The sequence below is a fragment of the Cryptotermes secundus genome, unplaced genomic scaffold (genome assembly GCF_002891405.2).
Source record: "Cryptotermes secundus unplaced genomic scaffold, Csec_1.0 scaffold1848, whole genome shotgun sequence".
Taxonomy (NCBI): domain Eukaryota; kingdom Metazoa; phylum Arthropoda; class Insecta; order Blattodea; family Kalotermitidae; genus Cryptotermes; species Cryptotermes secundus.
In genome coordinates, this window is record NW_019729945.1 from 19,888 (window position 1) to 46,668 (window position 26,781).

Here is a 26,781-nt window from a genome sequence, read left to right on the forward strand (position 1 = left end):
GCTAATTGGATTGGTCATATCTTACGCGGTAACTGCCTTCTAAAAGAAGTTATTGAAGGAAAGATAGAGGGGCGGATAGAAGTGACCAGAAGACGAGGAAGAAGACGTAAGAAGATGCGGGATGACCTTGGGGACAGAAGAGGATATTTTCATTTGAAGGAGAAAGCTCTAGATCGCATCAAGTGGAGGAACTGTTTTGGAAGAGACTGTGGACCTGTCACCTTGACAGATTACTGATGAATGAATGAATTCCCTATTCAAAAGTGAGCGATTAAGCACTAATATTAAATTGACCCTTTACAAAGCACTCATCAGGAGTATGGTGACTTATGCTTGTCCCGCCTGGGAGTTTGCGGCAGACAACCTACTACTGAAATTGCAGCGCCTGCAAAACAAAGTTTTCTGCACCACTGGAAATTTTCCAAGGCGCATGCCGGTTTGCTTTCAGACTTCCGTACATATATGATTATATAACAAAATTACGCAGGCAACAAGTAGAAATCATAAAAAATGATGAAAATGCAAATGTTCGCAATACTGGACAAGGCGAACAGTTGATGTTTAACAGTTTTGTTGTTGTGTTGTGATGGATTATAATAAATAAATTTACATATTTAACAAATATTTACTTGTTTCATCCGCATTTCCTTGGGTCTTGCTCCCATAACTGCTGTGTTCCATGCCCCAAAAGCTGCATCTGCTTTACACTTCACAAATTACAAGCTCCGTTAACGTGTCTGCTGTTGTTATGAAATGCAGAACACAGAACTTTCCGATGCTTACACCTCCCTTGTACACAACAGCCAGCAGCAACAGCGGCATACTGAAACGATTCATGCGAAAATATCAAAATATTTAATCTTACCATCCTTTTGGAATTCGGCCGTTCCGCAAATAGCAAGGACACTTCCATACAAAAAGCCACTTTAATAATTACGCACGGGCCGCGCTATTCGGGTCTCCCACATTTGATCACGACGATGGGTCAGAGCCGCTCTGTGACAGTTCAGGCTATTCTGCAACGGGTCAGACCCCTCTGCCGTTGTCCAGACAGTTCTGCGATTGCTCGGGGAACTGTGTAGTCGTCCAGGTGGCTCTGTGTTTTATCCGGCCGAGTCTGTGGTATTCCAGGTGGATGTAAGCTTGTGGAGTTCCAGGCAGGTCTGCGGCGGTCAAGGTATCCCTGAGGCCTTCTTGGTCGCTCTGTGGCTGTCCGGGCTTCCCTGCCGCGGTTCAGGTCCTGATGCGACGGCTCCGGTAGCCCTCCGTCGGTTGCAAAGACCCTTGAATCATAAGATGAAGTTGAAGATGAGCAATTGCTACGTCTCGCTTGTCCCTTCCATCGGACTGCGCACAGCCAGATACAGTGTTTTCCGAAGGCCATTTTTTTGGTCCTTTGTATTCTTAAAACATGAATACTGGAGAGCGGTCTGTTCAAAGGATGCAAATGTTCATTTATTGGTAGTTTATTTAATGACGCTAATATATGTTAAATGATCGTCTAGTGAATAATGAATTGGAAAGTATGTGGAAGGAAGCGATCACGGTATAATTCATCTTGGCATTTACTTGGATTGCCTGAGGAAAACTATGAAAACCCTCAGGATTAATAGTGTATGTCCCGGCCGGGATTCGAGATGGACACCTCCTGAATAAAAATCGAAGCGTTACCGCTTAAGTGAATTTTCTCGGTAATGTAATGGTAATTCAGCCCAAAGCATAATTTTTGACGTGAGGTTGCTAATATCCCCAAAACATCGGCAAATTCCAGCAGAAAAATCAAACAAGATTCGAAAGTACTCAAATAGCGCACACCCTGAAGCTTCCTCGAGGACTTCAAGAGTTATGAATTATTTCTATTAGCTCGATTCCCATCATAATTTAGTGTATGAGGTTCTCACAGAGGTGGTTGTGAAGAATTCTGTTTTCTGTGACGTAAAGCGGTGTAGGCCGTTGAAAGACAACTGACTTTTCGGAGGAACATGTCGGTTCCAAGCCAGAGTAAGCCATGCTTCTTGTATGAAGAAAGCAGCAAGCAAAGCTCCGAGGCGGTATGTTCCTCCGAAACGTCTGTCGACTTTCAACTGACTACAAGACGTTATATCCCAGAAGACACAAGTCTATTCATCCCATGTTAGTTTGAAATTTAGGCTTATCTTAGACACAGTATACGTGAACACATCCCGCTATTTCGTTATGAAGCTGGATTATATTTTCCAGTTTTATTTTATTCAATGTTATATTTTAGCGTCCTGTTGCACTGATTTAAGTTCATGATTTGTTTATTCCGTCTTGCAGTGCATACACTTATCTATCTTCTTCTCTCACTCTCACTACATGTTTCGGCATAAAAATGCCATCTTCAGGTGCTACTNTCCCGCTATTTCGTTATGAAGCTGGATTATATTTTCCAGCTTTCTTTTATTCACAATTATTCCTAACTAAAACTATGTATCTTAATACAGCTGAGCTCTTTTTGAGAAGCCGCCAGTTGTACAGCTACTCCACAACTTTCCAGCATTTTATGGAACCCAAAGGTTCATTACCGTGTTCAGAAGAGCCCTCCACTGTTCCCTGTCCCGAGCTAGATCGATCCAGTCCATACCAACCCATCCTATCTCTCTAAGATCCATTTTAATATTATCCATCCATCTACTTCTTGGTCTCCCTAGTGGCCTTTTCCCCACCAATATCCCATATGTATTCCTCTTCTGCCCTGCCCATCTGATTTTCCTTGACTTGATCATTCTAATTATACTCGGCGAAGAGTACAAGTTATGAAGCTCCTCATTATGCAGTTTTCTCCGAAGTCATACTAACACAAATTATCATTACAGAAGAGTCTTGCTTTGGGAATACATCCATCGATTTTGTGGAAATTGGTGACAAGAACTTCACTGACAAAGACTACAGCTATCCTCAGGTATGAATATTTCTCTGTAAGCTGCCGTGCGAACGTACAGTTCTTGTTAGTCAAGCTTTATGTTGACATAGAGGCACAATGTGTTTACTATTCGCAGAATTTTGTGCGTTGCATAACATCCGTAACGAAGGGACGAAAGAGACCAATAACAATTACAACGAATATAGATGAAATGCCATTACCAAAAGAACCGAACATGGAGTGCATGGAATAAAAATATGCTGATAATATGAAAACGGATATTGAAGAAGTTTCCTGCGAGAACTCGAATCTATCGAAGGATGTCGAGTAGCGATAACACGTCTTACATTCGAGAACTATCGATTCGATAATTGAAGATGCACCGATTAATCTCAATGAGGTGTATCTAATTCATTCCAGACAATCCTGCACTTGTAAACAGACACACAATTCCTTACGATTTCTCACAGAATTATCCTCTTATTAATTACAGGTAAATCTAAAGTGGTACGGAAGTTGATATAGCGTCATAAACAAATTTGCAATCAAAATGGTGGGCTAATGCCCACTCCATAAGGAGTCGCGTAAGTTTGGTTTATATAGTGGCACGCAGACACGTTGCTAGGTAGCGACCGCAAAGGAAGCAGCTATGCAACATCCGTTGCTAAGTATCGGTATGAAGAAAGCAGTCTTCTGGGATTTGGCACCGTGTATATGTGNGGCATATTTCCACGGCAATAATTGCACTTCAATAATGGAACATCGTTTTCTGTGCGGTCCGTGAAGAGATGTTATAAGCAGGACAGTCAGTGAGATCCGGGTTACCGATCTTTCGCTTAAGTTTGTTATATAGATGTGTGATGTCTTCCTTTCTATAGCAATTATTTAGTGTTATATTAATAATAGTATTAAATTCCTTGTTTTTAGCATTTTCCTCAAGGGGTAGTGTAAGAAGTCTGTGTATCCAATTTTTATATGCTGGCAATTTTTGTTCTTTAGGGTGGCATGATTTATTATTTATTGTTATGTCTGTCGTTGTGGGTTTTCTGTATATTTCCTTTTCTATTTGTCTGTGTCTATTAAATATATTTAAGTCCAGGTAAGGTAAATTTTTTAAACACTTTAAAAGTTTTAATACCAGGAAGGCTGCTGTGATTGTGAAAAGTTGAATATTGTGTACATTGTGTATTCCAGGCATTATGTGTGTATGTAATTGAGCAATTAACACCTATTGTGATGGTGGTTTCCGAATAATTATTGATGTTCCCTCTGAAGATGATCCGTAAGTGTGTCTGTGTGTGTGTGTGTGTGTCTCTCTCTCTCTGTCAAGTCTCAATTCTGAGAGAGTAAAATATGGTCGCGAGTCCCAAGGGACTCGGACCCGAGGAAGACTGCACTGGCAAGGGCCAGCAGCTTATACAAAAGACAGACCCGTCCTCTCGTCAGAGAAGGCGCCCCACAGAAACAAGACCGTAACTGTCAAACGATAATAATTAATATCTGGTCATGAGCCCCAAATGGGGCTCGACACCAAGACTTACTGACTGAATGACCGTCAGTCGCAATGTAACTTTGACTATGACTCTAACTTTGAGTCAGTTGAGTTGAGTTGGTTGGTGGGTGGCATAGTCAGTCAGTGATTTAGAGAACTGCTGAGGGTCAGCCGTTGTCAGCTGTTGTTGTGAGAAGCTAATAACTGAGATCGGGGATAGTTCGGGAACCTAGAAGAAGGGGAACGCCCGCCGTTGGAAGCCGTTACCTAGCAACGGCTTGTGCAGACGTAACCGTGGATATTAGTGTGCGTGTGTAATAATGAATTGTAAAATGCAGTCACACGCTGTATCAAAGTGAAAGTTGTGTAAATGTAGGATTTAGGTTCTGAGACAGGCGGGTGTGAAGATTTCTATCTTCTGGAGTATAACGCCATGCACTCCGTTGAAAGTCAACCGGCATTTCGTAGGAACATGTCGCCTCCATCTTCAGGGCCGAAGAACAAGCCAAGCAAAAAACCGGTGTACAGACCTTTCTTCAGAGCTGGTTTATTTCTTGGTTTATTCTTCTATATTGAAGATGAAGGCGACATGTTCCTCCGCAAGGTCCGTTGACTTTCAACGGACTACAAGGCGTAATGTCCCAGAATAGAGAACGTTTTTGTAAATTTGGTTGATGGCCATTAGTGGAATAAGTTAGGCATATTTTTTCCCCCCTTGGCACTACAGCCCCAGTGGGCCTAGGCCTACCTCCATGAACTTCTCCGTTCACTTCGGTTTTTCTAGATATTACACATTCGGTAGGACTCCTTGGGCGTGTGATCAGCTCGTCGCAAGGCCTCTACCTGTACACAAACACAGAGAAACGCACACACACAAACTAAACATCCATGCCTGAAGCTGGATTCGAACCCACGATCCCAGTGTTAGAGCAGGCGAAGACGGTTCATGCCTTAGACACCGCGGCCACTGTTCACTCTACTTTCTAGTAAAACCCATATTAATGGTCAATAAACTGATCATCTCTTCAAGGTCTACAACAAGTTTTCAGCAGACCAGGAAGTCGAGCGTGTCGCTTGAAGGACGCCAATATCTCTCGTGGTGTTCGCGCACTGACCGGCAGTGCTTGTGAGGAGGCAACGAGAAAAGGTACACACGGCATCCAGCACATCTGAGTGAGTACTACACGCTGGATTACGAATATAATTCTTATTTTAAACTTTGAATATTAATTTTCCTCCGGATACTAATTAGCATTTTATGGTTGAATTTAGCACCGTTGTAACCCATAGAGTTGTTGAATACCACATTACAGTCAATTACAGATTCTTGATGTAGCTGAAGTTTAACTGTAGTGTCCCGACATCTACAGTGTCATCTTCAGGGTTGTAAACTTGTGATACAACATAGGAACTCTTTCAACGTTGATATCTGTGGCTGCGCATGGTTCTAAGGTTCTTCAATGTATAAAATCTTCCGTTACCGTCTTATATGTCCAAGGAATGCATTATTTGAGTATAAATTACTTTTAAATTTTTCCTGTCTCAACACAACAGTTATCAAAACTCACTCACACATCGCCGTGAAACAAACGAGTCGGGGGAGCTGCACTGATCGGAATTCAATTGTTGCTGTATTGTATAGTGTTTGTTCTACGTTTTCGCGAGCCAGTTTTCCCTTATGTTTAGAGCATATCGACCTCACGCGTTTCCGCGTCTGGTTTCGTTGTGTGTTGACTTCTGAGAGTGGCCGCACTACAAAAGATAGGAAGAACAGACATCCCATAACATCAACATAATTAAATTAAATTCAATTCAATTCAATTCAATTCGNCTCTTTTTAAAAACTTTAACGAACATTTTAATGAATTAAGTGTTGATTAAGATCCTCTAAATCTATATTCATATTGTTGAGTTATCGATGGAAGAAGATTACATGTGATACTTCAATGCAACAAGATGCTGAAATATAATATTATAGCTAACAGATGTTTTGAAAATGTGGCACAGTTAAGATATTTTGGAACGACGATAACAAATGAAAATTGATTCAGGAGGGAATTAAAAAGAGACTGAATTCGGGTAATGCTTGCTACCATTCGGTCCACAACTTTGTCTGCTCGTCTGCTGTCCAAAAATAAAAAATCAGAATATACAAAACTATAATTTTGCCTGTGGTTCTGTATGGGTGTGAAACTTGATTTCTGACATTAAAGGAGGAACATGGAGTGAGGGGGGGGGTTGAGAACAGGGTATTGAGGAGAATATTTGGACCGAAGAGAGATGAAGTGCAGGAGGTTGGAGAAAACTGCATAATGAGGAGCTTCATAACTTGTACTCTTCTCTTAGTATAATTAGAATGATCAAGTCAAGGAGGATGAGGTGGGCAGGGCATGTAGCACGAATGGGAGAGGCGAGTAATGCGTATTGGATATTGGTTGGAAAGCCAGAAGGAAAGAGACCACAGGGAAGACCAAGGCGTAGGTGGGTGGACAATATTAGAAAGGATCTTGGAGAGATAGGATGGGAGGGTATGGATTGGATAGATCTGGCTCAGGATAGGGATCAGTGTAGGTCTCTTGTGAGCGCAGTAATGAATTTTCGGTTCCATAAGATGCTGGGTAGTTCTTGAGTAGTTATATGACTGGCGGCTTCTCAAGAAGGGTTCAGCTCCATGAATGAGTTACGAAATGTCACAAAGAGCTTTGGACTTGGACCAATTCCTTGGATAAACCACCTAAGCTTAGGAATATGGACATGAGATTTGGTACGTGGAATGTAAAAAGTGTGTATAGGGCAGGTTCGGTCATGAAAATTGCGAAAGAAATATCAAAATGTAAATTAGATTTAGTGGGGGTACAAAAGGTCAGATGGGATGGTGGTGGCACCGCACCAGCAGGAGACTATACATTTTTCTATGGAATGGGGAATGAGAACCATGAATTGGGTACAGGTTTTTTCGTACATAAGAGAGTCGTATCAGCAGTTAAGAGGGTAGAGTTCGTTAATGATAGGATGTCATACATAATACTAAGAGGTCGCTGGTGTGATATCATTATTGTGAATGTTCACGCCCCAACAGAGGATATGAAGGGCAGGTTCTACGAAGAACTACGACATGCATTCGATAACTTCCCTAATACCACATGAAAATTTTGTTAGGAGATTTCAATGCCGAATTAGGTAGGGAACATATTTTCAAACTAACAATTGGGAATGAGAGTTTGCATGAAAGTAGTAATGATAATGGAGTTAGAGTGGTAAATTGTGCCACATCCAAATATGTTACTGTCAAACGATGATGTTCCCACATTGTAACATTCACAGATTTTCTTGGACATCTCCTGATGAAAAGACTCACAATAAAATTGTTCATATTTTGATAGATAGTCGAGGGTATTCAAGTGTACTTGATTTCCGATCGTTCAGGCCAGCAGATTGTGATACTGACCACTATTTGGTGGTGGGAAAAGTTAGGGAGAGACTGGCCGTGAGTAAACAAACAATGCACAGAGTTCATATGGAGAGGTTCAATCTCAAGAAATTAAAGGAGGTAGAGGGTAAGGTTCAAGCTGTATCCAATTATTCTGGAATAGAAGCAACAATTTTACTGATGTATCTCAAGTTTTAGCACTGTGTACTTCCATACATTGACAAGTCCATGGCACAGGAGGAGCCAGGAACAGTATATACATATATGTTATGACCAGAAAGTCTGGCCTTCTGGAATTTACCTTAATGTTCTCTACGTTATTACAAACACTTTCTTCAATTCTGGTAGTCCTTCACTGGTGTGTAGAAACTCTGGGGTTGTTTCTATAGCAACAGCCATGGCCCCCAGGCAATAGGTGTCAACACGTTTTTGTGGCTCTTTTCTGTGAAACAAATAATATGGCGTTTGGAAAATTTCATCAGCAGTGAAGACAACCAGTTACACTTTTAACGATACAATCTTCAATTGAGCTATAAGCACCTTCTTGATTAATGAATTTTAGGGGGCACGCGGTAGCGTATTTGGTTGATTCACTATGTTACAAGCCAAAATGTCGCGTGTGATTCCTAATGAGGTCATTGAATTTTTCAATTTACTTAATCCTTCCAGCCACACTATGGCCCAGGGTTCGACTCAACCTCTAACAGAATAAGTACCAGGAATCTTTCTGGGGGTAAGGGCAGCTGACCTCACAACCTTCTGTGAGCCGGTTGTCTAGAGAAAATATGGGAGTTTCGACGTCTCACAAACCTATGGGCCTCTACGGCCTGTTACAGGGATAGAATTTTTTCACAGGCTCTTCCGGTCCATTCATGGCCCAGACCTTTTATTCAGTTCCAGAATAATTTTTTTTCCCACTGACGGTAGAACTCCTTGGACGAGTGATCAGCCCGTCGCAAAGGCGCTACCTAAACATAGGATAACACAAACACGGAATAAACGCATACATACACTAAACATCAGTGCCATGAGTGGGATCCGAACCACGATCCCAGAGTCCGAGCGAGCGAAGACAGTTCATGATGCTTTAGACCCCGCGGCTACTGTGACCGGCACAGGGATAGCTTTACCGTATTGAACATTTACACTAAACCGTGTTTTTTACAACAGTAGGCCTAAAGTTTAGACTCTAATTCCTGGAAAGTCAGAAGCATGAAATTTGTTTAGATGTTTGATGCATCAACATGAAAGACAGGAAAAGGGGGGTTGAATCCAGAAGAATACCAAACTTTCCTTTGTATAATCCATTTCTGTGTAGCAATCAGGACACGATGCGAAGTCTGAGAGGACTACTTAACGCAATGACGTATTCACTTTTGGTATCTATGTCAACAATTTATGATATTAATAGCGTACTCATGGGTGATCAAATTTATTTAACTGTCAGAACTTTATATAAATCTATTTATATAGTCATATAGTCTTATTTTCTGGTTACTGTTATCTTAGGATTTCAATCATGAGCCCACGTGCAGCCTGACACACTGCTGTTCAATTTTATCAATATCTGTTGTTCATTAAATTTCAGTTCTTATCTCGGTCCCTATCAACACTGGCTAGAACTGGAAGGTCGGGGTTTGATTATCTGCAGGTGCAAGAGATTTTTCTATTTTTCATAATCTCCAGACCAATTTAGCCTCCTATCCAATGTGTATTGGGGGGGGGGGTGTCGGTGCGTGATGCTGACCACTCTCCTCCATCTAGAGCACAGGCCAAGAGTATTTCGGTATATTTCTACCCCAAATATATCTACGTGGAGTGGTGCTTCAGAGTTCTGAGTAATTGTATCCCGGGTTTAGTAACAGACTTTTCTGCTTGTATTATATTCAGGCGCAAATACTCATTTACGCTGAGGGGCCTCGGGGCCCTCATAGCATAAGTTCGGTTAAATATGGGGTTTAATAGGACTAAGGTACGCATGTGCTTGTGGTTCTGTATGGGTGTGAAACTTGGTCTCTGACATTAAGGGAGGAACATATACTGAGGGTGTCTGAGAACAGGATGTTTAGGAGAATATTTGGACCGAAGAGAGATGAAGTGACAGGAGGTTGGAGGAAACTGCATAATGAGGAGCTCCATAACTTGTACTCTTCTCCAAGTATAATTAGAATGATCAAGTCAAGGAGGATGAGGTGGGTAGGGCATGTAGCAAGAATGGGGGGGACGAGGAATTCGTATAGGATACTGGTGGGAAAGCCAGAAGGAAAGAGACCACAGGGAAGACGAAGGCGTAGGTGGGTGGACAATATTAAAATGGATCTTAGAGAGATAGGATGGGATGGTATGGTTTGGATAGATTTGGCTCGGGATAGGGACCTGTGGAGGGCTCTTGTGAACACGGTAATGAACCTTCGGGTTCCATAAAATGCTGGGAAATTCTTGAGTAGCTGCAAAATTGGCGGCTCCTCCAGAAGGGCTTAGCTCCATAATAAAGTAAGTAAGTAAGGTACGCATGTGCTAGTCTCGAATTTTCAGACTGATTCGAAGAAAAATATATCGATCTCGAATCGAAAGTCGATTTCTTCAATACGAACTTCGAGAATTTTCAGTTAACTGATTTTGCTTTGCGCAGCAGCACGTGAAATACCCGCTACATCAGAACTGCAGAGGTTGCAAACATCAACAATAACCAACTTGTCGGCAAAGTCTCTCTCTCTCTCCTCCTGTCTATCCATGATGGCCGTGCCCTAGAATTAATTTTATAAACACGATGATATTTGAAAATGTTCACTGAAGAAGGATCTGATACAAAAAACTGTACATTTTAATTTTTTCTCTCCTCTTTTTTTTAATTCGCTTAGTGGGGGGTGGACTCCAGCTGGGTACACTCGGCACGGCGGCCGCTGATTGGCCTATTGTACCTGCCCTGGGGGATTATGATGATGGAGAATTTGGTGGAATGAAGATTGGCAAGGGAAACCGAAGTACTTGGAGAAAACCCGCCCCAGTGCCACTTTGTCCACCACAAATCTCACTTGACCAGACCCGGGATCGAACCCGGGCCGCCTAGGTGGGAAGCCAGGGACCAACCGCTTGAGCTATGGCGCGGCCGTTTCTCTCCTCATGCTCCCAGTTTGGACCACAGGGCTCACATCTCAGTTTCATGATCATTTTACAGACGGTAGGACTTCTTGGACGGGTGATCAGCTCGTCGCAAAGCCTCTACCTAAATACGGGACAACACAAACACGGAATAAAGGCATACACATACCAAACATCCATGCCTTGTGTGGGATTCGAACCCACGATCCCGGCTTCCGAGCGAACGAGCCTTAGACCACTCGGATACCGTGACCAGCGTACGTTTAAATGCATTATTAAAACAATGGCTACTGTCTTAAATTGTAATTTCGGAAGCTCCATTGAAAAGAATTTTTGTCCAAAATTTCGTCTCCATCTTGTCTGTAGCTGAGAAGTAACTGTCACACTTCCTAGCTAAATCCACTCGCTTGAGTACAAGTAGTGTTTTGATGATTCCTTGGCGAAGGTGAACGGCGTCCTGCGGTTTGTTGGAGTATAATTTCATAACATCCAACTGGTACGTTATAAGTAGGGATATAAGACTGCTGGAAGTATGTTTTTAGAGTTGTCATCATGATTATACACTTTTATTTTCTTCAACGCGTTTGCTAAAAGCCGGCCACAGTGGCCGTGAGGTCTAAGGAACGAAATGCCTTCCCCCGCTCGAAAGCTGGAACCGTGAGGTCCGAATTCTATTCGAGAAATGGGTGTATGTTTGAGTTTTTATGTGTGTCTGTGTTTTCCGACATTGGAAGCGGCCTTGTCGCTATCTGCTTTAGCATGCAAGGAGCCCTACCAACTATGTGTAAGTTTAAAAATAAGGCCGGGAAGATTCGGACGGTTGCATTCGTCAAAGGAAGAAAAAGGTCCCTAAAAAAACTAAATAATTATTGTGTATACGTCACTTTACATCAGCGGTGAAGGTGAGTGCATGATTTGTGCTATGAAAGATCACGGTTATGGTCAGCTGATGCAATGTTTCTTCCCCCCCCCACTACATGAGGCTATAGGCTACTTTCTAATAAAATATTCAGTAGTAAGTGTAGAAACAAGGATTTGTTATTGGTCAGGCTGTAGAGCGAGGTATACCACAATAAATACTGGGAGGTACTGTGAAAACAACGCTTTGAGCTGCTCTAAAATATTATGAAAAATGTCTGTGTATGTTTATTAGTATTTATTGCTCATTTGGAATAACGCTGTATTGGTCTCGAGTTTATCATCCGTGAATGTCAGGAAATTTCTTGTAAGGCAGAGAATTCTTCAGAATAACGAATGAATAATTTTTGGATATATCTAAGGAGGTACTTGAAAGGCGGCTTAACGACAATAACGGGCATAAACATTGCTGGCCTTAGTTAACAGGGAAAAAATAAGGAATGGTGTTTTATTTTGTTTTATTTCTTATTTTTTTTTCCTGAAATGCATTCGATTTCGAACCGAATGAATTACATTGCGTGGTGTACGTTCTGTTGTTTGAATGCTCAACAAAATCTACATAACGATTAAGAGAAATGTCAGCAAAAGGAAGTTGTACTTGCGCGTCCCGATTTAAAAATGAACTTAAGTAAACTCTATGAACAATGCGAATAAAATGCATAGCTAATGGGTTGCTGACACTGCAACTGTGTGGGCATTACACCGAGGACTGACCATTTGCAAAGAAAACATTTCTCACTATTGTAATGTCAGTTTAACCGTTTATGATCCATGTAATTCACTGGTACACTTAGTTACTCCTACCACTATTAACAAATCGTTAACTTACGGCTTATGGTGTAAATTAGAGTTCACAACGGGGCAACTAAAAGACGGTCTGTTCCTATAATTTACCTACCTCTCTGTTTGCAATATGTATGGCGGTAAAAAAAATAAATTGTCCCTGTGCTTAATAAATTAAGCACTACACCATAAAGACGTTTTTGAGGAGTGGAAATTTAGCTCCACCATTCTTGACCTCGGCCCTAGATAAAGGTGAGTGGGCAGCTTCAAGCTCCAGCTGGTTTATTCCTGAGGAAAGAGCCCCCGGCATCCATTTTATAGGAGGGTGGGTAGGTCCCAGCCCCACCGATGGTGTGGTATCGTGGTAGTGAGGTCTGAGTGCTCCTGAGACCCTGAGAGCTATGTAGGCAGTAGCGTAGCTACTGGTAGGGTCACCCATGCAGGACAGGTCAAGGGGTAGGAGCCAGACGAAGAGGGAATGCCCTGGTCCTCCAGGTTGGGTGTTGGATGTGAGGCTAACCTAACACCATAAAAACTAAATTGTTCAGAAACCAGAAAATCAGCCTCGGATGGGAATCTCGTCCAACCTCAAATCTTGAGGAAATGCACTTTATTACTGGCTTCATGCAGAACTGAGGGACGAGACCTACGGCCAGATATGTAACAGCTGACAAACATCACATGCTCAAGAATGGAGGCAGATTGTTCCGGGGGCCAAAACACCCTGAGCTGTAGCGCCGAAGAGAAGGAAAGGCAGGTCCCAGGGTCGGTCTGGACGCTGTGGAGTAGACAAGAATGAAAATATCTTAACCCTGTCGGGAACCGAACCCTGGCTCTCCAGGTTGGTCGAACACCAAAATCTCAGCACCCGGAGGTCTTCTTTCCCTGTATAGGGCCCTCGGCAGTTAATGTGTAACTCTAACGGTAGTATCTGAGTTTTCATTTTGGTATGTATTCAGCTAGGGATTTGTGTTTATGAATTTGCATGCGGAATTTTTGCTTAGCATATTCAAGTCGTAGTTTAACGGGTTGAGTTTGTTTGTAATCGACGTTTAAGGACAGGTTATGTATACGGCATTTGTTTCTGTGATACCGATAACACTGAAAAATACTTTCAAGGACTATGGTGATAAGGCTATTGTGGAGCTGTTGACGGTGATATAGAAGAAGTAGGTTAGAGACAGTACTGCTAATTGTCTCACCGACCATAGCTATCATTTCGTACAATGAGGTCAGATTAAGCTCAGTCATTCTTAAGGACAGGCGTATGTTACGTTGTATTCTACGAGAAAACCACAGCAATGTTTCATATTTTGAAATATTGCTTTGTATCGGTATTTTAAAAGAAATTAGGTCTAAAGGGTTCGTAACGTAGAAATTTCGAATCCGGTGTGTCGAAAAAAAGAGAAAAAATAGGTGAACTGGAGGAGAAGAATACACTATTATTTACGTGACTTGAAGTAAGTTCTGGGAAGAAGGAAAGAGTAAAATTTGAGCGACAGAAAGATTTGATTAGAAATAAAAGTAGGGCAGGTGGAGACTAAGCGTGAATCTACCAACGATGTAGTCAAATAGAGCTCGCTGAACAACGGAAATTTCCGTATGACTGAACAATGAGACGGTAGTTGGAAATTGAACGAGGGCAATCCAACGTAATGTTATGATTTTATTATTACGTAAAAAGTGAACCTGAAAAACGTTCTAGAGTTTCAATTAGTAATTTACAGGCTACCAATATGCCTTCATCTGTAAAGTAAAGCTATCCCTGTACCAGGCCGTGAAGGCCCATTGGGTTGTGAGACGTTGAGGCTCCCACATTATCTAGGCAATCGGCTCAAAGATGGCGGTAAGGTTGTCAGCCTTACGCGCCACCCGCGCTTTACTTCCCAGGAAAATTATTTAATTAATTCCTGGTACTCATTTCTGTTAGAGGCTGAGTCGACCCCAGGGCCATAGTGCGGCTGGAAGGATTAGGTCAATTAAAAAAAATCCAATGACCTCATCGGGACTTGAACCCGCGGCCTTCCGGCTTGTAGCATAGCCCAAATGACCGAAGAATGACAAAAATAGACATGTCTGTAATTTTCGCTGAAATAAACTTAAAAAAATGACGATAAGTAGGAATGTCCTTGGTTCTAAGAACTGTGGTTAATATTTCTTACGCCAATTATTTTACGATTGTAAATTAAATTATATGAACATCGTATATAAGAATAGAAAAGTCCTAGGGGATCAATGTCCAAGCTGTACTGAAAGGGAAGTCCATCCGTTGTGAGAAGGGGAGGAAAGAAGTGGCAAGACTTACGGCAAAGTCTGGCAACTATTGAAGAGTTCTTGGCACCACATACCTTAGCAGAGGAGTTTATCATTAGGAACAGCTCGAAATTCGGGGAATTTGGTGAAACTCTTATGTAAACATGAGACTGAATTCGGGTAATGCTTGCTACCATTCAGTCCAGAGCCTTTTTTTGTCTTCTCATCTGCTGTCTAAAAACATAAAAAGTAGAATATACAAAACTATAATTCTGCATGGGGTTCTGTATGGGTGTGAAACTTGGTCTCTGATATTAAGGGAGGAACATGGACTAAGGGCGTTGAGATTATTGGGACCAAAGAGAGATGAATTGATAGGAGGCTGGGGAAAGCTGTATAATGAGGAGCTACATAACTAATACTCGTAAATCATAATTAGAATGATGAAGTCGAGGAGGTTGAGATGGGCAGGGCATGTAGCACGAATGGGAAGAAAAAAGATGCATATAGGATATTGGTGGGAAAGCCAGGAGGAAAGAGACCGCAAGAAGGACCAAGACTTAGGTGGGTTGATAAGATTAAAATGGATTTTAGAGATATAGGATGGGGTGGTATGGACTGAGTCGATCTGGCTCAGAATAGTGACCAGTGGAGGGATCTTGTGAACACGGAAATGAACCTTCGGGTTCCATAAAATGCTGGGAAATTCTTTTGTAGCTGCACAATTGGCGGCTTCTGAAGAAGGGCTCAGCTCCATGAAGTTTGCCTGTTATCTAAACATGACACAGTGATTCACGGGAGTTATCGTCACAAAAATAAAAATAAGATCCGTGGTCACTACTTCAGCCATGAAATACACAATGAGCTGGTAGAGTTAATGGGAAATTAAGTTCTGGAGACATCAGCGAAAATAAGAAGAATGAATTGAAAGAAATATTATTTCACAAGCTGGAGACGTAATCAGATGACTTCCATTGTGAGACACTTTGACACGGAGAAGGCCATCTGCTCCTGTTTTGTGGGGTTTATTGCCCTTAAGGGAACAACTGTTGCTAATTTCACCGATACAATTCCGGAAGAAGTATAATACATACGCCTCAGTATAAATTACTGCGGTGGTCAGGGAAAGAATTATGCAGAAAACATTCGTGTGTGAGAACAGGAATAGTAACTAAGTTAAACAGCCTTCTTCCCAGCACGTGGCTGTTATAACAGGAATGTGCTCTTAGATGACGATCCTCAACAGTAATAAGAAAGGGTCGTTTTGCTTACTTCAAAGATTATACAATGAACCGGAATACCTCAGTTGGTACAGCTAGTAGGCTGTGGACTAGAAGGGATCGGAGTTCAATGCCAGGCAGGGACCAGATTCCTCTTGTGGCAACAGCGTCCAGACTTGTTTTGACGTCCATTAAATCTCCTATCCCATGAGCACATGTGTTCTTTCCCTTGGAGTGAAGCGACTAGGATGTAATCTGGTGCCGAAGTTTTGAATGAATGGAGATATACTTTCACTCCCCCATACGTCTTCATGATGTGTGGCAATTAAGCACAGTTATAAAGTTGCCTTGACGTTTTGTATGCAATGTTTACTCCAGGCCTTAGAAGAGGAGCGTCATTTTGAACCAAAGGCTGCAAACAGACTAACTTTCAAACATCTGTCCGAACCACGATTGCAGACTGGATATTCCTATAAGATATCAGCTAGGTAACATTTCTGAAGCCACTGAAGATCTTCATGTCATATAACGATACAGAAACCTCCAGGGACTCTGAAAAGTCTTGAATGAAATAGCAGTTCTCTGTGGTCTAGTGGTCAGCGTTCCTGGCTACAGATCCAGAGGTCCGGGTTCGATTCCCGACGCTATCAGACTTTTTTTCGGAAAAGTAGTGGGTCTGGAACGGGGTCCACTCAGCCTCGTGATGATAATTGAGGAGCTATTTCAAGGAAATAGCGGCTCCGGTCTAGAAAACCGAAATTAACGGCCGTGAGGATTCGTAGCGCTGACCACGCGACACCCTCTATCCGCAAAAGTTGGCACTAACTTCGCCGACAATCGGCGGTCGCTCGGTCGGTATAGTTCGTTTGCGGACTAAAATCATGGAGTTTGTTTTTTTAACAGTTCTCTAATTTGTTCTAATCACCGGTCATATAGTAAGAATTTATGTATAATGTTAATAGAGAGACCAAACTTAGGAAAGAACGCTGAAACTAATTTACACAGCAATTCTCTGAAGGATATTAGTCATGCACATCTGTACTCGAGAAGCAAATATGACATTCCTTTGCAATTCAAGGTGAAAAAAAACGAGTCGCAAAACAAATATTTGCTTATGAGAATGTGAATGAACCTGTAATGAGTCCGGAATAAGGTGCGTGACAACGTAACGGGGTGAGACAACATATAGATATCGAGGCCCTTTACGTAGTAACCGATCAAAATATAATTTATTTTAAGGTTACTCTAGCTTACCAACTCAAAGTTCATCATTCCCTTACTCTTGTTAGTGAGCCATATCGCAAGGAACTTGCTTTTTAAAATCTTTAAAAGTTTTAAGCTTTAAAATCTTTCTACATCGAAGGTGTACATGTTTCGACCAACATTGGTCATCTTCAGGTGTCTCCAAAATTGTTGATATAACTGCTGTGCTTCCGTCGGTAAGTTCAGATTTTGAATATGCCCTCAAATATGCAAATGTGTTTTAAGGTGATAGGTAATTACTCTTACATTCATAACAGATGCACGAGGCACAATAAGCGGAAATATCCATCACCATACTGACATGGGTGCCACGTCATGAGCGTAGTGTTCGTAATGAAACAGCAGATCAGATGGCAAGAACAGGTTCTGAACATCCGTTCATAGGTCCTGAACGAACAGAAATTAAAAAAATGGGGGGGGGGGACTCCGTAATCAGACGCGAAACAAGGCAATACTAGGGCCATCTACCAGAAGAACAAAGGATCTGTTGAAATTAAACAGGGACCAATTAAGATGGGTGGTAGCACTATTTACAGGACTGTCACCTGAAAGGACACCTTTTCAAACTGGGATTGACAGATGACCCAACTCGTGAACGGTGCCTTGAAGAAGATGAATCAGCCACACACATCCTGTGTGATTGTGAGACCTTTATTTAAGATTTCGTGATCTTGGCCAGTTTTCTTATGGAACCAAGTGACTACTACGACGCTCCCCATAAACAAAGTCCTACATTTTCGCAATGCAAGAGCCGAGTTATTATGTCCCACCCCTTATGCCTTCATTCATTATACCCATCAACACAGGGCATATGGACGCATAGACGACTGCATAACCCTTCAAAGTATTTAACTTAAGGGCGGAAGCACATCAGTTTCATCAATTTTGGAGACATCTGAAGATGACCAATGTTGGTCGAAACATGCAAGGTTTCAAAAAGCAAGTTGCATGTGATATGGATAACTAACTGGAATAAATAAGCGATGTGCAGCAGGGTGCTATGATACAATACAGGGTTATTCAAAAAGAATGAACCGATTTTATTACGCAATATTTTATTAAAGGAAAGTAATACAAAACTCCAGCCAAGTCACAAGTATTCTACTCACAATCCACTTTTATTTCCTGTCTTACAAGTGTTCAATGTGGCCACCACCTGCAGCACGGGCAACATCAATGATATAAGAGAATTCCTCCCAGGTGCGTATCAGCATATCACTATACACTGAGTTAATCGCTGTTGTTATTCGATGTTTAAGGTCATCGAGGTTAGTGGGTAGCGGTGGAACATAAACGCGATCTTTTACATATCCCCACAAGAAGAAATCACACATGGTGAGGTCTGGGGATCTCACAGGCCAAGCACAAAGAGCAAGGTCTTTGGCCCCCTTCCGACCAATCCATCGCTGGGGCACTTTTTCATTTAAAAAAGCTCGAACCAGCAGGTGCCAATGGGGCGGTGCTCCATCTTGTTGAAAAATGAAATCATGCGAATCTGCTTGCAGTGAAGTGAAGAGCCAGTTTTGGAGCATATCGAGATAGGTTTGTCCTACAATCTCTATTGTGGCTACAGAACGTTATTGCTAGGTACTAATACAGCGTCGTTAAAGAAAGAAAAATATAAATTCCATTGCAGAACTGTTCCGTCTGTGCAAGTGTACAGCTTTTCAGCTATAAAGACCACAAATTTTCTACACGTGAATACTCCGCCAATAGATTGATAAATTAAACCTTAAGCAAGCAAATTTCTTCATGCTCTTAATTAGTTCATTACCACGCCATGAAGACGTATGAAGCACTGGAGGTATAGCTTCACCATTCTTGACCTTGACACTAGATGGAGCTAAGAGGTCAACTTCAGGTTCCGACCGCTTTACTCCTTGAAAATTTCCTCCGGTACCCATTTATACAAAGCTGTATGGATCGCAGAGCCGGCCGGGAGGCTATGGAGGAGAGAAAAATCTCTTGCCCTTGCTGAGAATCGAACTGTAGCTGTCCAGCCCGTAATCCGTCTCTATACATACTCAGCTATCCCACCTTCAGATATATAAGGCGGACAGTGTAATTTAATAATTATCATTAATGGACCTGGATCATCTGTGGTCTAGTGGTCAGAGTTCCTGCATACATAACCAGAGGTCCCGGGTTCGATTCTCGGGGCTACCAGATTTTCTTGGAAGTAGTGGGTCTGGAACGGGGTCCACTGAGCCTCGTGAGGATAATTGAGTAGCCATTTCAAGGAAATTACGGCTCCGATCTAGAAAACCGAGATTAACGGCCGTGGGGATCCGTCGCGCTGACCACGTGACACCCTCTATCCGCTAAAGTTGGTACTAACTTAGCCGACAAGCGGCAGTAACTCGGTCGGTCTGTATAGTTCGCTTGTGGACTACAGACCACGGCGTTTGTATATTTACAGAGTAATTTAAGTAGAATTTATAGTAATACACCGCGTACCCCCTTTCGTAAGATATATAAATTCTAAACGTCCGATGAAGCCGGTCACGGTAGCCCAGCGGTCTAAGGCATGCACTGTCTTCGCTCGCTCGGAAGCCGGGATCGTGTGTTCGAATCCCACTCAGGGCATGGATGTTTGTGTGCGTTTTTCTGTGTTTGTGTACAGGCAGAGGCCTTGCGACGAGCTGATCACCCGGCCAAGGAGTCCTACCGAATGTGTAAGATCTAGAAAAACCAAAGTGAACGGAGAAGTTCATGGAGGTAGGCCTAGGCCCACTGGGGCGGTAGTGCCAAGGGGAAAAAAATTCCGTTTTACTTAATAGGAAAGAGAAAGGTAATTTTCATTCACCCTAAGAGCACCTTTCTCGGGTTTTGCTGGAACTAAATTCACATACTATTTGTGGGTAATCCGGCGCTGAAAGCAAGTCATTCTCCAATGAAAGAATTGTCAGTCCTCAGAAGCGTTCCTTTGCCGTTTCTCTTAGGAGGTAAGTCTTATCAGTTTCAGCCCTGGAAAGCTAGTCACACTTCATTCAGTAGTAACAGAAAAAAGTAGTAATTATTTTCAGTTAAATGAAGATACTGGGATACAGTTCACTATGTTTTCCTTAAATTCTAAGCAGAACACGAGGTTTGTGTCGGAAGCGTGAATAGGAGTGACCGCAGGAAAAACGCGCTTTCTTCAAACCGTCTGCAAAAATCAACATCACAGTCTTCAACCAACAGGAAACACATTCTTTACATATTGACATTGCTCAAGTTGATTCTAAATTGATTATTCAATGTCTTCTTTGATTTATTTTACAGGCTTAACACTTCAAATTATAAAAACAAAAGCATCAGCAAATTAATTTAATGATTCAAACCTACATAAGGCAAAGTAAGGTTTCCGCCAACACAACAAACATTGAACCAAGCTATGACGTACACAGCTCCCGAACAGAAAAGGAAAGCGCATATGTATTAACGATAGCAATATCTTAGAACCTATGTCCAAGACGTATATTGCATGAATATTAACACACCATAAAAGCCCATAACAATAATACCCAAAATACATTACTATAGCACTTTGAGAGACGCTCAGCAGCGTGGCTTCCCACAGGTATTCACACAATACTGAAAACTCTGAATATTACGTGAGAAATGTTAACATATTCCATAACTTTAATAATTGTTCTAATTGTTTTAATAATTATAATACTTCTATGTTTTAATTGTATAACTTTCAATTGTATTCCTAAGGCTTTATCTCGCAGTATGATATCGTTCCAACATATTATTTATGTTCGATAAATATTAAATGCTAATACTTTCAATACAAAAAAATTAATACAAATTATTTGCATAGCCAACAATGTATTTTATACATTATAACTTAGGCATAATTTTATAACACGAACATGTTGAACTAAATATGGAACCATATTTAGGAGTTGAAATATCTTTAGCCGTACGATCATAATACTGCCTGATGATTGTCCCATAACGGCTGAAACATGTAGCGGCACAAAATAAAAAATTCAGTCTGGTTACTGAGTGATTGTAAAACCACGTCTGTTATGTCGACGGAATCCTTACCGTGCCTAAATTTGTGACATGTAACAGGATTCACACTATAAAAAAATCAAAACTATGTTATTTTTTTCTATTGCTAGTGGGGTGGGACTATGTCCCTTGTACTGCGGCCACTTCTGGCCTATTGTACCAGCCCCAGATGATAGGTGAGAGTGATTGTGGAGCAATTGGTGGAATGAAGATTGGCAGGGGAAACCGAAGTACTCGGAGAAAACCTGCCCCAGCGCCACTCTGTCCACCACAAATCCCACTTGACCAGACCCGGGATCGAACTCGGGCCGCCGCGGTGGGAAGCCAGCGACTAACCGCTTGAGCTATGGCGCGGCCCCTTAAACTATATGTTAAGTTTGCTTAAATTCTACTGAACGTAACGCGGTAGCGTAATAGGTTGAGGCACTATGCTACAAGTCGGAAGGTCGCGGGTTCGAGTCCCGATGAGGTGGATTATTTCAATTGACATAATCCTTCCATCCGCACTATGGCCCTGGGGTCGACTCAGCCTCTAACAGAAATGAGTACCAGGAATTTTCCTGGGGGGTAAAGGGCCACCGACGCGTAAGGCTGACAACCTTACCGCCATCTGTGAGCCGATTGTCTAGACAATGAGGGAGCCTCGACGTCTCACAACCCTATGGGCCCTCACGGCCTCTTAAGGGGAAAGTTTTTACGTCACACTGAAATAGACTATGCTAAAGCGTTCTACTGCATCTGTAAGAAGTTCGTCAGCATTTCGGTAATTGAGTAATTTTCTTCTCCGAGTCGTTCTCTTTACTTCTTGAATGTCGAAGGAGTGACGTATGTACATGTCAAACAGCCTCTTTTATTGCAGAATGAAATCCGGTATATTATCACTGAAGAAGCCACTTATAGAACTGTCCAAGAAGATTCACTGTGCTATTTACATTAGTATCGTCACGCATCAGGAGTAGCGTGACTAATAACTGTGGCTTCTAGATTTGATGATAGCCGCGCCATAGCTCAAGCGGTTAGTCGCTGGCATCTTCGTTTGCATGAGAATGCGTCCGAGGGAGCCGTTGCCTAGCAAACGGTCATATTCGTATATTCCGGTTTTCAGGCGTCACGTGACATTATGAACTTTTTGCCAAAATTTGCCTATTCTATGAACACGAAACAGAACTTCACATCATATGATAAACGATAGTACAGCCTCGAGAATTGCTGCTTAATTTAAAATCGATTCACAGTCATTCACAGTTTTAAGATCATCAGGTTCCAGCAGCCTAGAATTATAAACATATTTAATCATATATTTAAATCTTCATTTATTAATTTGGCTCGAAGTATGCGCGTGTGTCGCAGAGCTTGGAATTATTTTGTGGGGGTTGGAGCCAGAAATCCGAGAATATGCAATGTCTGTTAGCATGTCAGGTACACAGGCGTAGAGCCGGTCCGAGTAAACCCTGGGGCTCATGACTTCCAGATGTTGAAATGCATTAGTTAAGATGACGTAACTTCAGTTAGTTTTAACCAATAGGAATGCATACATTCGACGTAAGGGCGAGGAATTCTGCTCAAATCCAACCAATTTGCAATGAGGAACTTAAGTTAGCGTCGGACGCCACCTCTTGGAGAGATGATTGGCTTCTGGTACAAGTGATCTCGGAGGACTTTTCGTTTCGAGTTCAGAAGTGAAGAGAAGTGATGGCGACTCCGGCAATTTTTTTATAAAAAATCAGTACCCGTGTATTGGTTAAACCGACACGAGTTATAAACTGATCTACATAACATCATTACACCTCACTGCTTCTGTGACTTACGTAATTCAGAGATAAAAAGTGTAATAAACGCATGACCGCCTATGTGGACTAGTGGTCAGAGTTCCGGCTACACATCCAGAGGTTCCGGGATCGATTCCCGGCGCTACCAGATTTTCTGAGAAGTAGTGGGTCTGGAACGAGGTCCAGTCAGCCTCGTGGGGATAACTGAGGAGCTATGTCAAGGAAATAACGGCTCCAGTTTAGACAATCGAGATTAACGGCCGTGGGGATCCGTTGCGCTGACCACGTGACAAACCCTCTATCTGCAAAAGTTGTAACTAACTTCGCCGACAAGCAGCGGTCGCTCGGTCGGTATAGTTCGTTTGCGGACTACAAGCTACGGAGTTTATAGTTTCGGTCTATAACACACGATCAGTAAAGTTAACATGAAGAGTAACAGCTCAGACTGAATGGCCCAAATGAGTTACTTGTTATCAGTGCTTGTGGTTTTCATTTGTTTGGGAGAAATATCAATATCACGAAGAAAAGCTAAAGCATTCCTATGCCAGGTTATAACTCACTTGAATACTTTAAACGGTGGCAGGAGAGCAACAGATCCATTACAAGATGTTGCGTGAAGTGCTTATAACTCAGGCGTTTTCTTCTAAGTTCTTCAGTGTATATGCCAAGATTACAGAAATTCAATTTAATGATCAATTTCTGTGCATAATTCATAGTAGCACAGGTTCCAGCTGCGGTATTTTCCCTGACGTAACCTCAAAGTGTACAATTTTTGCCGTGTTTCCCATTAAAACATGTAAAAAAAAAAACTTAATTCACATGCGTGATTTGAAAATCCGAGGGCGATGATTATTGTGATTACTGTTTTCTGAGATCTGACGGTAATTTGGAAAATTAATCAGAAGGTAAATATCTACCAAACCATGGCTCTACATTACAGAAGGCTTCAGTTCACACAAAACTTCTATGTGGCGCCTATCACGATACAAGATTCCACATAGAGGGAGGGCTTCAATGTTTCTTTATCTGCAATCACCACACTTAAAGCTACATACAGATTGAGTCCGCGTCCGTGTTGTTGTTTGTTTTACGAAATTATGACTTCTACATGAGTATCGAAATTTTTCACGGTCTAGTATCAGGCAAAATTCAAAAGATCCAAAAGTAGCTGATAGAAACGTCGCTTCTTTATCAGTAGTAAAAGGGAAAAGGTAGACTCATATCAGTTTTACAAACCCAGTAACTGGTTCGAGAGTTGATAATCGGAAGAGGCACGTACACATATGTATGTAAAAACCATGGCATTGTCTTTCTTCAGTTAGTGAAATACAAAAACTGATATTAACTACACACATTGTAAGGATCTATGTGCATTGAAATTTCTCACTTAGGAATCACAACAGGCTGTGTTGTTGAACATTCAACAAATCATGTGTTCAGGAATCACAGCATGCTGTCGTTGAACATTCAGCAAACTAAGCACGTGTTCAGGAGTCACAGCATGCTGCTGTTGTTGAACATTCAACACACTAAGCATGTGTTCAGGAATCACAGCAGGCTGTCGTTGAACATTCACCAAACTAAGCATGGGTTCAGGAATCACAGCAGGCTGTCATTGAACTTTCAACAAAGTAAGCATGTGCTCAGGAATCACAGCAGGCTGTCACTGAACATTCAAGAGACTAATCATGTGTTCAGGTATCATAGCAGGATGTCATTGAACTTTCAACAAACTAAGCATGTGCTCAGGAATCACAGCAGGCTGTCACTGAACATTCAACAGACTAAGCATGTGTTCAGGAATCACAGCAGGCTGTCATTGAACATTCAACAGACTAAGAATGTGTTCAGCAATCACAGCAGGCTGTCACTGAACATTCACCAAACTAAGCACGTGTTCAGGAATCACAGCAGGCTGTCATTGAACATTCAACAGACTAAGCATGTGTTCAGGAATCACAGCAGGCTGTCGTTGAACATTCACCAACCTAAGCACGTGTTCAGGAATCACAGTAGGCGGTGTCACTGAACTTTAAAAAACTAAGCATGTGTTCAGGAATAGCAGCAGGGTGTTGTGTTGAAAACTCAACAAAATATGCATGTGTGCAGATCGCCATGAACGGTGACGGCGAGAGTAAGATACAGCAGCTGTTCCGGGGAGCCGGGGTCTTCGTGACGGGAGGCACGGGCTTCCTGGGGAAGATACTACTAGAGAAGCTTCTACGCGCCTGTCCAGACGTCAGGACCATATTCCTCCTCATGAGGTCCAAGAAGGGGAAGACACAGGAGGAACGATTCGCCGAGCTCTTCGAAGGGAAGGTAAGTGGGGTACGGAACGTGTAATGAGAAGGCTGGAGACCCAGTCTTCAGCTTTGTAGAAGGCGCACTAAGTAGGCGTTCAGTGTTAAAAGTCAAAATGTTTTCTTCAGTTCATTCCTTGCGTCGTGTAACACCTAAAACCCAAGTGTATATATACGTACCACCCGCTTTAACATACTAAAACTCTCCACTGTCCCTAGAGTGTACTGATGTATTCCGTACGGTTCTCACAATAAACAGCGGCTGTTTCCCTAAACATCATTAACCGGTTGGGCTCTGTAGCGGAGACGTAATCTATTTCCTGTGAGGTACGGACTGAATATACTAAAACTCTTCACTGTCCCTAGAGTGTACTGATGTGTTCCGTACGGTTCTCACAATAAACAGCGACTGTTTCCCTAAACAGTATTAACCAGTTGGTCTCTGTCGCGGAGACGTAATGTGTTTCCCAAGAGGTACGAAATGAATTTAGAAGAAATTCTCTCCTTAAAGTCTAACAAAGAATTTTTAAATTAAGGGGTTACGTAGTGCCGAATGATACGGCAATTTTAAACAACGAATAAGGAAGAATTCGGCAGGAAAATTTCATGCCCTGTTTTTAATATATTAGCCCAGCATTTATCTGGAGGTATTTATTTACGAAATTGGAAAGGACGTGGAAGAAACTGGTCGTGGCCTAATATGAAGGGACTGTGGTAAACCATCAAAAGCCCCACTCAGGTTAGAGGGTGTCCCGGCCGAGTTTCGAATCGGACACTTCTAGATTATTAGTCAGGAGCATTTTTTTTATTGCTAGTGGGGTGGGACTATGTCCCTTGTACTGCGGCCACTTCTGGCCTATTGTACCAGCCTCAGATGATAGGTGAGGGTGATTGTGGAGCAATTGGTGGAATGAAGATTGGCAGGGGAAACCGAAGTACTCGGAGAAAACCTGCTTCAGCGCCACTTTGTCCACCACAAATCCCACTTGACCAGACCCGGGATCGAACCCGGGCCGCCGCGGTGGGAAGCCAGTGACTAACCGCTTGAGCTATGGGGCGGCCTAAGTCAGAAGAATTACGACGTGAACCAGTTTATTCGGTCATTTGTCTGGAGGTACTCACAAAATTTGAAGAAACCTCAGGTAGAATAGCCTATCTCAAGGCCGAGCTTAAAGTTCTGCATCCCCGGTCCTAAAACAAAGTTTGCTGCTTGGTTGGGACAAGTGGCTTGGGTTCGCAGCAAGACGTTCACTGTCAGCAGCGAGAGGAACTATTTGCAGTCGAAATATTTTGATACGGGCGAAAAAGAAAATGGCTTCATTTTAATATGTTCGATGAAGGGCACCCCTGACATCCCAATAT

General features: G+C 42.2%; 1 protein-coding gene and 1 long non-coding RNA gene across 2 annotated transcripts in view; one reads left to right on the forward strand and one right to left on the reverse strand.

Moving 5' to 3' along the window:
• Positions 1 to 778: 778 nt before the first annotated feature.
• The window catches only part of LOC111865922, a 71,215-nt gene continuing 45,212 nt past the window's right edge, over positions 779 to 26,781 (reverse strand). The window contains exons 3-4 of the long non-coding RNA XR_002843062.2: positions 8,108 to 8,248; positions 779 to 1,283 (exon numbers count right to left, since the gene is read on the reverse strand). This is a non-coding gene — a long non-coding RNA (uncharacterized LOC111865922). The remainder of the gene's footprint in view (positions 1,284 to 8,107; positions 8,249 to 26,781) is intronic.
• Positions 5,450 to 26,781, forward strand: part of LOC111865920 (fatty acyl-CoA reductase wat) — a 46,417-nt gene continuing 25,085 nt past the window's right edge. Inside the window, exons 1-2 of the mRNA XM_023854366.2 lie at positions 5,450 to 5,549; positions 25,229 to 25,438. Coding sequence (XP_023710134.1) covers positions 25,235 to 25,438 — 204 coding nt within the window. The 5' untranslated portion in view covers positions 5,450 to 5,549; positions 25,229 to 25,234. The remainder of the gene's footprint in view (positions 5,550 to 25,228; positions 25,439 to 26,781) is intronic.